Below are 12,177 nucleotides of genomic sequence, written 5' to 3'. Positions count from 1 at the left end.
TGTAGGAAACTTCAAGACATAAGCATGCGATCTGATGTCATCTTTTCCCATGGAGAAGCTATTTGCTTTCAAACTCTGGTGAGACCAATCTTCCAAAGTTTCCTTCTCCTTTAAAATATGTTCCTTTACATCACCTTCTTTCCTTTGCAGTAGTAAATGGTTTATCATGGGTACCTATGGTATACACCATATATTACTTACTGTGTGCATGTAAAGAAGGTTTCATGTGTAACAAGCACAGTCTGGACAGGCATGCTGTAAAGGGCACGAGAAGGGTAGTGGGGGAAGAGGGGAGGGAATTGTGGAAGACAAGGGTCATCTTTCAGTATTCATTTCTACTGATAATTAGAGGGCACCACTGAATGACTGTAATTAGATCATGTCAAAAAAATTAAGATAAAAGACCAAAAATTCTAAGTATCCTGCATTTTGTTCACAGTATCAGAGGAGTCAGAGCATTAGCTATCAGAGCAGCCAAAGTAGAGCACAGGCATGGAGACATCTCTTGCCCGTGGAAGGAAGAAGTTCATGGGCATTTCCCCGAGAAGGTGCCAGGAAGGGACAGGAGGAGGTGACAGTGCTCCCCAGGGGCAGAGGCACAGCGGGGGCAGCTGGAGCTTGGCCTGCAGCACCGGCAGCATTGCAGAGGTTTTGTGCAGGGCTGTCACCCTTCAGACAGCGGCCTTAAGAGGATTAGTAGTGCTTAAATGGGCCCTTTGGACTCTGAGTTACAGTGGTGACTGCTAGAGCCTTGGGGTGGCTTATACCTGGCTTAGCACTTCATATGTCTGTCCTGTGTTCTGTGCCACGCTGCTCAGCAGTGCTGTGCAGTTTGCTGGAGATTACCAGACGAGGCTTGCATCACTCAGTGTATCTCAGAAAGCCTTTCTGATAACATACGAACAGCTGTTGAAAGAAAACAGGATTAAAAGATTATTTATGATTTGTTTGTTTGTTTGTTTGTTTTGTTTTGTACCTCTTGAGGAGCAGCCAGCATGTCTATGCTTAAGAATAACCCATCCTAACTTAAAACAACAAGGAAGTTTCCCTGCATGTTCCAACACAGATATTTAGGATAAAATTTTGCAAAGCTCCTGCCAGTCCCAGTGCACAAGTCTGATCTATTAATTAACAGTGATTGTCTAAGGCTCCAAAACCCGAAGACGTTTTGAAAAAAGGACAAGGGTTACTGAAGTTCATAACACCTTTAGAAATGTTATTTTTTTTGTCAATGAATTCTGGTCACGGTGCTCCAATGACGTGTTTGGGTGGCAGTTCACTCTGGTCTGTGAACTGCTGGTGGTCGCAAAGCTGTGCTAAGTCATCTGCATCTGGTCTGTGGAACCATCTTGCCTTAATTACACAATTTATGATAAGAGCACAGAGTGCTCTGTGTGAAATTCAGAGGGTTGACAGAGGTCTGTGATCCAAAAAATTGGAAACCAGTGGCTGAGACTGATAAGTACAGATTCAAAGCTTTATGATTTCAGTGAGAGCAATGTTTCCCTTCTTTCCCCATCTGCCTATCATTACTTGTCATTCTTGAGTAAGGAGTTTAATTTTTCTTTACATTTTTACCCCTTTGGAGATCAGGTTGATAACATTTGACTGAGCAGCCGTGCCTGGGGTTCAAAAAGTCAGATATACCCGTACTGCTCCTGGCCTTTCAGTCTCCAGTGTGGTGTGAATAGCTGGCTGGGTCCAGTTTAGGAGGAGACTTTGGAGGCAGGGAAGAGTCTTTCCCCATTCTGGGATATATCATGCCTGCTGTTTCTTGTAATGTGCCATTTTTATCAGGTGGCTGCTAAGTGAGCATTTGCCTTTCTTTGAAATGTTTTGAGGAATAGATCCTTTGGCATGAGTTCTGTATTTTTATGTGTCAGCCTCACTCAGTGACTTCATACCTTTTGCTAAGTAGGGGAGTTAAATGGATTTTAGTGGTCTGCAATAAGATCTTCATAGTGCTTTGTCCTTATGCTTAATGTTACTACACAGCATTTTCCAGTGGTTTCTTTCTGTGTCCTTTTTTTCCTGGTTTAGTGCTTTTCCTCATTCAAAGCTCTACAGATGTTACAGTTTAAAAAAAAAAAGAGGAAAAGGTATTGCATTTCAGTCTCCTCCAAGTTTACACTCACCCATCTCTTCCATAATGGAACTTTTTTTTTTAAAATTTAAATCTTGATAGTAGACTGTCTTTTTCCTGTAAACCTTCAATTGCATTAGTAGCATAATTCATTTTTTATCTCTGGTTTCTTCTCTAGTTCCTCATCTGTGTTTACTGGCCCTGAGTGGGCAGCAAGCTTCATTCTGTGCTTATAGGACTTTAGATTTTGCATGCCAGTTACAGATGAAAGAGCTGTGATGGGCTGGTGTGAGGGCTTTTTCCTTCCACTCTGACCTGAGTCAAGAGAAAATAAACGAATTGGCACTGCTTCTGGGGAGACTTGCAACTTTTGTTTTCAAACTATCTTTTTCTTCTGTCAGGAGAGAATTCATAGCGGCTCAGTAATTTTGATGGAGATTATATATGATTAAAATAATAAAATTTTGAATCTTGCCTTTATGTGCCACATTTAATGTATCATTTTCTTTACAGCAATGCCTTCCAAGTTTGTAGGCCAGCAGGTTCTTAGGTTGTGTAAGCAGTATGTGCAAGGAGCGAGTGTGTCACTGTCTTTTATATATTATGAAGTTAGGGTCTCTGTAGTCAGGTAAGATACGACTACACACGTCTTAAAAGTGCACATGAAGCTGCCATTTAAATGTGCATTGTCTTAGAATATTTTTCCTTGTTAAAATATATTAATTGAGAGGACAGGCTGCATAAATTCAAAAGTACTGTTGTATATTTGATTTCTCTCCATAATTTTTTCTATGTTGATGCTTTTTTCTTGAACTATGGGAAAATAGTTTAAGTTGCTGTGCAGGAAAATATGGATACATGATATTTTGCATAAAACAAAAATGTGTAAAAATGGTTTTGTTTGTGTTTAAATCAGCTGCTTTTTCGTTTCAGTTTTTAATGGAAAATCCCTTCTGACTTGAGAATTTATATAACAGTCTGCAAAATACCTTTATGTACAATTGGTTGTAGGTTACACCTCTATTGATCTAAAAGCTTACACAGAACAATCCTGAATAGTCTGCAGTTTATGTAAAACTGTGTTTGCAATTCTTATTAAGCCTCACAGTTAAAAAATAAGAGTAGGAAAATAAAAACAGACTTTGGTTCAGAAACTAGATCTTATAGTTTAAAACCACAAACAAACTCTGAAACTCAGACTATTACAGTAGGTCATGAAGGATGGATTGGTTGTCTGCATCCTTTGAGTTCAGTAGATGGTGGTTGAGGTGAGGTGGTGCTGTGTGAAATGGATGAGTGTTTCTCTGGAAGAACCAGGGTTTAGGGGAATTGGTGACTGTCTGGGTGTATTTTGCCTGTGTTTGTGTAGCTGTCATGTCCCTGCTGTGCTTGCCAACAGGGTGTGTGTTCTTGTGGAGTGATGTGTAATCCTCTCCACCAGAACATGGAAGCATGACTTCAGGAAGTTTTTAGCCTTTAGAAAAAAGAAGTGTGTTGTCTATCCAAACTTAAATGGTTGCACGTGGGAGAAAAATGCTGAAATGTTTTCTACAAAATCTGAAGCTAAATTGGGCCATGAAGTGTAACTGGGGAGAAGTTAATATGATGATGATCTGCATGCTTTCCTCTTGCATCTGGAAAGGTTGAGAATGAACACGTTGATTTAAAAGCGATTTGTGGATATGGTTTGTTGCTTTTGGGTTTATTTGTTTGGATGTTAAATAATGATGGAGAGTACTGCATGAGCTCATGGATGAGGGGAGCATTTCTATAAAAGCTCTTCAATGTTATAATCCTAGTTTCTGCTTCCTTGGGAGTGACTGGAAATTTCAGTGAGGATGAAACAGTCCTAAAAGATGTAAATTCCTCTTCATACATTGGCTCTTAATTAAGATTCACAAAATTAATCTTAAGAGCATGTCTTTTGTGTCTCTGCAGCTCCTGACATATGGGTGGCCTGCTCCCTGTGTGAACACTTAGGTTCAGTTTAATAAAATAGATAATAATGATAAACTCATATGCCCTCTTCTAATGCTTAAGCACAGTAGAGAAGATACCTGAGAAAACTCCAAGTGTGTGTTTGGGTGTCATACTCTCTCAGAGTATGGATGGGTCTTGGGAATGTTAAAAGCAGAGGCACAACTCAGTCTGTGTCTTTGCTCATGTAGACTTCTCTGAGCTGGAATGCTGGGAGCTCCACACCTAGTATCAAATGATCTTTACCATGGGCTTAAGAGCTGGAGGATAATGATAAGGGGAGTCAAAGGAGATGTTATTCATGGATGCCTGGTAGAAGAACACGAATAACTCCTTAAAAGTAGAGCTGGAGGCAACTTAACCAAACAACAATTCAATTTATGAAGTGGAGGTCTCAGTTTCAGTCAATCTTGCTGTATTGTTCCTCTTTCTGTAAGGCCCAAAGTCAAGTCTGCAAGGAACTTGTTAATATCCCATCCAGATCCATTCAGAACCAGATGCAGAGCTCAACACAGCGAAACCATTTTGGGAGGTCTGAAGACTGGCAGCATCACACGTGCAATGAGCCTGGCCTTGCTGTGCTGGTGGTGCAGAGTCATTCTGCATGCCATGATGCACACAGCGAGATCAGCTGGGCTCAGTGTCAAATCTGCTGCGCGGTACCTTCCTGCCGCCTCCAGGAGCATGCTTATTGCCCTTAAAGTATGAGCTTCCTCGAACCTCTCCGGAGATTCACAAGCATCTCACTGATGCCAATTATCCTGAGATTGCCAAATCCTTTTCTTATGAATGTTAGAGTCATGCTGAGTTTGACATTTTGTTGGGAAACCTTAGGCTTTCAGTTGGCAGCATGGTATACGCTTGCCCAACAGCAGTGCTTGCATTACTGAGAAGAATGGACGTCTGAAAGCATTGACAGGCTTTCACTCTGCTTTTACTTTCCTTGCATCACATACTCAACCTGCTTTTTAAAAAGATGTAGCTTACTGGAAATTGATAAAATTTTGAAGCATTTTTGGAAGTTTATGCATTTAAGATAACAACTACGATGCCTTATGGGCAAACAAAATTTTCAATATCCATCATAATTCATCTGTTTGTACCTTACAGAGCTCTGTAATTATAGGAGAAAATTGAAAAGGAAGGACAAGAGAAAAGAAATACCTAATTTAGGAGCACAGGAATCTCATATTAAATCTTTAAGTTCTGCCCTGCCATGGTACAACAAAGTCCAGTAAAACTCTGGGCAAGTGCCAGTGTACCACTTGATTAAGGCTTGTGATAGATTTCCATCCTGTCCATTCCCAGACCTTGCAGACTCATGGCACCATATATCATTCCTTTAGAGGTCACTTTAAGGAGTGACAGTGTTAAAATATTGACTGTACATGGACAGATATTAGATCTGTTTTTGCAAAACCTGGCCATGATCAAAAAACCAGGTTTGAATTCTGAGCTAGATTTGACTGTATATTTTTTTAACTGAACAGACTTTTCATCAGAAACCAGCAATATGTTGAAGAAGTGACATTTTAATAGGAATGTGCTAGGTGAGGGAGAGCTTCTTCTGGAGAAGTTTTCATATATCTAAGGTTATTGTCTGATGGTCATGACATTCTTCTGTGCTATGAAATATTACAGTTAAGGTCCTTGGTCTGCCTTCCTCTTGCAATTCATGCTCCTTAAGTGAATACTTAAGTGAATATGGAGCTTCTAGACCTGATTCAAAATGTGTAAGTTATTTACTGTAAGAGGAACTCAAAGCTGGGTCCTCTTCACTCCAGGTGAGGTGGTGTAACCATTCAACTGTAGGCAGCACTTCTTCCTCTTTATGTGTTAATGAAGACTGGAACAACTCCTGTAAGAGAAACAGAGATCCCTGTGTCCACACTGTTCTGGGAAATCACATGAAATATATAAAATTTGGAGATAAGGGGATAGAGCTAAGGGGGCAGAGCTAAAGCCTTCAGTTGGGGTCCTCTAATTATTTGCTCTCTTTTTCCATGAGGTGTAGTTCTTTATTTGTCTCATAATAAAATCTTTCTTTGGGTCTGGGATTCAACATGTTGTGTGCCTCTTTTGTTTTCCACATATTGATCAGAGCTCTGAGTTTCCTTTCCCACCAGCTTTATCTACCAAATTTTGCAGTGGTTGTTATGTTTCCTAGACAAATTGACTCATAAATTGGAATTTTGAATGAAATAGAACTTTGTTTTTTAATCCTGAGTATTGCAGTGGTTAGGAAGGTGCTTTGAGTGAGTCTTAGTGGCAGTGCGTGTATAAGGGGTTTTTTGTTCCCCTTTTCCTCGCCTAGCATGAGGTGACAATGGAAAGTTTCTTTTCCTCTTGCTGCTAACAATTCACACGTTGATGCCTGATAGGAAAACTAATGCTCTCAAGGTTACCGTATTTTTCATATGTATACACTGTGGCTTATCTCTGGCTTGAGAGTTTTGTTTGTTTTTAAACGCAGGCCAAGCCAAACCCTGCGGTTTAGCAGCAGAGTGTGTTGTGTGTACAGGCATAACAGGAGAGAAGTCCTATTCCATGGCTCCTTCCTTAGCAGCATCCTGGTCCCTCGCTGGTTGTTTGCTCAGCGGATATGAGTTATCAGTGAACTTCTGTTTTTTTTTGGTTTTAAGAACTTTTTAAGAGCTCTGAGTTACCTGAAGCAAAGGTTGTATGTGGTGAAATACAGTGTTGTTCTAAGCCTCTGGGATATTTTTCTTCTACAAAATCTGTGGAGGCCAATAGAAATGGCTGTTTCATGATGTGCCATGTACTGTTTGTTAGTTTGGGGCTGTAAAACTTGATTTGCTTGTTGGTCTAAGCAGAGGCAGTACACAGTAAACAGCCCATGCACTAAATCAAGGTGTCATGTGCTCATATCATGTTCAGTTAGGAGTAATATGTGCTAAATATCCCCATTATATATCACAAGACAAAATCACAGAAGAGGGATTAGTCAACCTGTGGGTATTTTTACCCAACCTGTGGGTATTTTTCCACCTGTGAAAGTAAATATTTCTTTTTCATTTCTTTATTGTTGTTGGTTGTAACAAGATCTATTGACTTGGGATTTGCCAGGAGCTAGTAACTTTTCATATTGTTGATACTTTCAGATTCCTAATAGAATTCCTGCAGAACAGAAAACCAAGAAAAGACATTTATTTATTTATTTTAATTTTCTTCCACCATCTCCCATTTTCCCTTCTTCTCACAGAATATCTCCATGCATAACACAGTTGGAGGAGCAATGGCAGGGCCTGGATCCCACCAGCTGACAAACACAAGGATGCCAAACCACGACACCAGCGTTGTGATTCAGCAAGCCATGCCGTCTCCACAGTCCAGTTCTGTCATCACTCAAGCACCTTCCACAAATCGGCAGATTGGGTGAGCCCATTTCCTTTTTCTCATTTCTCTGGTTCTCTGGCTCCTGCCTGTAGGACCAGATGCTGTCCTCGTGCCCTCATGCTTCTTAAGGTCCAGCTGCATGCAGGTCCAGATGTTGTTCTAGAGGTTTTTGAGGTTACAGGGTTTGCCCTTGACCCTGCCAGGATGAGCAAGGACCCCTGCAGCACAAGTTGCAGACTGTGGGGAATGGCCACCTTACTCCAGATATGGCACACTGGTTCAAAAAGGACAGAATGCTGTACTTACTGGAAACTCCTACTTTCTGCATCCAGTTGTTTTTTTTTTTTATCTTCTTATGATCATAGTGCATATTTTTTCTATAACTGCACTGGGAAGAAAGACAAAGAGTTTGTGAAGCTGATCCTTTGACTTCTTTCAAGGGAATTCTGGGTTTTCTATGGGTTTGAGCTATTTCCTACATCCTCTGTTTAAATGAGGAATGCTGGAAGACAAAAAGACCATCAAGATAAATGGAGTTTGGCACAGTGTGAATAGCTGCTCAATTTGTGATGATGGATCCATATTTATTACTAAAAATTGACAGTATGGATGCTTATTGTATTGGCTTGAATGCCAATTGAGTGCTAATGTCTGGAGAACTGCATGAACAAAACCACCCATGTTTAGTGTATGTTTGCACCTGGTTACTTCCAGTGAGTATGAGATCCTCATAAGTCACAATAACTTGTTTTTAATTGTACAGAAACTGCCCAGATGGCTTGAGGGTACAGTTTTTCATCACCCAGCTCTGAGAATTTGGGGTGGGGTTATACATGAAAATGTATGGATAAAAAGATGTATCAGTGGACTAAGAAAGGAGCAGCAGTATAGATTCCTTTTCTGTCATTTGTAATTTGGTCACATCAATTAAGTGATATAAGCAAAAGCAGCCACTGTCCCCAGTCATCATCTAAATAATTGATGACCAGCTTTCAGTCTTTTCAAAGTAAAACCATAAAGTGAAATCCTGGCATTGAAAGCTGTAATTCTAGTTATTCTTGAGTATTTTTCAAGATTTTTGGTGCAGGCCACAGGCTCTGTATCTCCCATGGTAGCTGGGATAGCCCATGGCCCTGAGCTCTGGGCTACCGAACCATGCACAGAACACAGATTCCATCTGCTGCCCTTGTTTTGTGCTCCTGGCCAAGCTCCTCTATTTTCCTTTTTACTACTATTTCAGGATTTGGTTCTTAAAACATAAATCTGGGAGGATGGGTCACGAAAAGCTATTTGATAGTTGTGCCCTTTGTATATGTTACCTCTTGTCAAAACACAGTGTTCACTGAGATTGCACTTGCAATACCATTTGTCTGTGAATCCAGCAAAGCTCTTGTCTTATATATGTCCCGTTCTGTTCAAAGAGAGGGGGCTGGGAGAGAGGGAGGGAGGAAGAAACAGTTTCTTTTTCAGTTTTAGAAAGAAAAACATTAACTAATGCCATTATTTGCGTTAAGGATGATTAAGCTCCTGTTCAAATTGTGACTTAATAGGTCTAGTGGTAATTATGATCCTAATTAAAAGCATAAAAAAACCCCAAACAACTTTTAATACTCAGTGGTGAGGTGTTTTATGTAAGACTGTACTTGGCTTCCAAACAATTGTTTCTATATAATGAGAAAAAAACTGCATGTGGTTTTGCAAGACCCTGTCAGTCAGGTTTTAGGTTTGTGTTGGTTCAGAGCCATGGTGATTAGAATCTCCAGAGTTGGTGGGGTTGGGGATAAAAAGGCCTTTTCCTAGTCAGTGGTGTGTCTCACTTGGGAAACTTTGCCTTGACATATCTTAATTCTTCCCTGTGACTGAATCACACAAATGTTTCCTAAGTCTGAGTCTAAAGCTGCTTTATTGGGAGGCAATTGTCAGCATTTTAGTCTCTGTGTGAGTTGGTGTGTGAATGAGACTTATGGTGTGACCTCCAGCTTACTCTGTTCCCCATTCTTCCCTCTTCCTAGGAGGTTTTGTTTTTTGTTCATGGTGTGTCCTAGGAGATAATTGCTGTATTTTCAACTTCCTCTACTTGCCAAAGTGTTGAGCATCCTTGTTTGTCTTCTTTTCCTTCAGTCTTTTCCCTATGGTGTCTGTTTTACTTATTCAGAGAACATATTTTGTCGTTTCCATTTATCTTCATCTTATCCTTCTAAATGTGCTAAGAATTATATCCACGACTCATTCATGAGGAATACAAACTGGACAATGGTTCTGGTATTAAAAAACTGAAAAAAAAAATCCAGATCAATTCAGAAAATATTTGAGGTCTTCAAAGTTTGGTTGTTTTGATTTAGCCATGCAAAGTTGAGTTGTTTAGCCACTTAACAAGCCCAAATTCTGAGGTCCTCAAATCAGTGGGTTTTGGTTGAGTTTCCCTTTTTTAGAAACCATCTGAATTTGCCCCAAAGGGTAGATGAGTCTTTACCATGAAGAATTGTGCCAGGGAAAATGCCTTTTAATGAGCAATAAAACCAGCCGAGAGAAACTGGGTAAAACTCTCACTGAGTTCTGTAAGAGCAGGACCAAGCCCTGAAGGTTATATAGAACCATCTTGTAGCAATATTCTGATTTTTATCACAACCACAAATATTTTAGTGTCAGACTATGGCCAAGCCACCTGCAAATGTTTATGATGGCCTCGCTCCAATGAAAACAGGGAACAGCAATGAAAGTCTTCATTTAGCCCCTGTTTGTAGGCTGTGCTCTAGTAACAGAGAATGGGACCCACCTGTGCCCGCACACATCTCATTTCATGCTGAGGAGTGGGCGAGTTTGCAACAGCTGATGTTCCCAAGGGATGTAATTTTCCCCTACTTTCGTTTCTCCTTCTCTTTCTTCTCCCTCTCCCTCTAACTTTCTCCCTCCCTCCCTCTCTCCCTCCGTGCCTCTCTTTTTTTCCTGTCCCCTCCTCTGGGAGTTTGCGCATAAAACGAGATATTGACACAAGGCATGGGAAAACATGACAGAATGTGCATTGTTGGGCAAGCCTTACTGGCACAATGTACATCCACACATTGTTTCAGGTATTAAGCTTCAGCTACTACTGAACAGGCACCCGGCCAGATTAATCAGATAAAAGGAAGAGCATGAAGGTTATTAACTTAAAAAATAAGACAGGGTGCAGCCCCACTTTCCTCCCACCATGTTCCTTTTGTTGAGAACAAACAGCAGCATTAGCATTACAGCAAGCTGGCAGGCTGGTATAAAGGTCCCTGATAGTATTTATGTGGTGAGGCAGTCTCTAACCTCCTTGCCATCCCTCCTCCCCCCCACGGAACCTTCAGCATGTGGGAGGAGTGCTGGAACTAGTAACTACTTGTGCTGATGAAAAATCAGTTGAGGAACACTTAGCAGTGAAGGGTGTCTTTGGCTGATTAATAGCACATCATTTCTAGATAAGATACATGGAGGAAAAGCAGTATGGCATATGGAGGAAGGCAAGGAAAAAATGATATAAGACATGCATTTGTCAAAGGTATAGAAAAGCAGATAAGCTGAATCAGCTCAAGATATGGGACTCTGAACTAGGCTGTACAATAACAGTGCCTGTCTTCTTTTTAAAATAACTCCATTTTTTCTGTGACTGAATATACAGCTGTGTGTGATAGAGTTCTGGGCAGACAAATTGGTGACAACGCAGCGTGGTGGTTGTTCTATCTGGACACATCTTTTGCTAGGAAAGATGTGTTTTTCTGGCTATCAATTACTGTAGGTAGCTGCAACCTAACAGCATTCATGGAGAAGGTAACTTGCTTTCAAGTTACTTTTTCAAGATGGTAGTGGACAAAAATAGTATTTATTCCAGCTTGAAACTCACTGGTACAGCTCTGCAGCTGATAAAGAACATGGGAGATTGGAGGATTGTCACAGATGCAGCAAGTTGTTAACATTGTAGTAAATGGAGAGTGAGTCCAGTTTCAGTGAACACAGGCTCCAAGGTGGACATAGACCACTAACCATGTGATGTAGATTATCTGTTTTTAAAGTGTTGTAGAGCATTTTAATCGAGATAAGATGGTCTTCTGGCACAGTATCAAACGGGAAAAATTGCAACCACATTTGGTGAAATGCAAGCAGGTAGGAGAAAGCAACAAAAGGGGTTTGGAAGATGCTTCTGGTGCCTTGATGTTCTGAAGAATCATGGTACCAGCAGGAAAACAGCCTTTCAGTCCCCACATGCAGCATTCATTTTAACACTAATGCATTGCCTTACTGTTCCTCTCTCCTCTCATGGCACCACCTGTGTCTCTCTGGTTCTAGTTTATCATCTCTCAGTGGGTTTGAAGGCTTTTCAAACAAAAGGGCGTGGGAAATGGAATAGTCAAAAAATTGACTACTCCATGCATGTAATGGGACTAACAAAGGTTTGGTCATTTGGAAAATGAAAAAAACCCAACTTAGTAGTAACTGGAGGGTCTCAGATGGCAGAAGGACAGACTGTCTCTGTGGCAAACACAGGAGTTTCACCACAGCAAAAACTATCTGAGACTGCAACTGCTGGTTGAGTTTTCACAGTATCCTGCTATCATCCTTTATAGCTTAAGGAAACAGAAAAGACTCCTGTAAGAGACAATCACAGGCAAAAACCCTTCCACAATGCAGCTAGCTCTGGAAGGCACTTGGAATAGGAGGGTGACTGAGAAGGGTCTTTGTACATCCAAGAGAAAACCTCTCTTTAAGCTCTTAGTAAGTTGGTGGTGTGTGTAGCATTA

At 40.7% G+C, this 12,177-nt stretch overlaps 1 protein-coding gene across 1 annotated transcript in view; it reads left to right on the top strand.

Moving 5' to 3' along the window:
* CREB5 (cAMP responsive element binding protein 5) overlaps positions 1-12,177 on the top strand; it is a gene marked incomplete at both ends in the record, with an annotated part of 250,314 nt that overhangs the window by 75,255 nt on the left and 162,882 nt on the right. Inside the window, one exon of the mRNA XM_084226765.1 lies at positions 7,284-7,456. Within this exon, the coding sequence (XP_084082891.1) occupies positions 7,284-7,456 (173 nt within the window). The remainder of the gene's footprint in view (positions 1-7,283; positions 7,457-12,177) is intronic.

This window comes from Fringilla coelebs, assembly GCF_963513975.1.
Source record: "Fringilla coelebs genome assembly, chromosome: 1".
NCBI lineage: Eukaryota > Metazoa > Chordata > Aves > Passeriformes > Fringillidae > Fringilla > Fringilla coelebs.
This window is presented reverse-complemented; position numbering and strand designations above follow the sequence as displayed.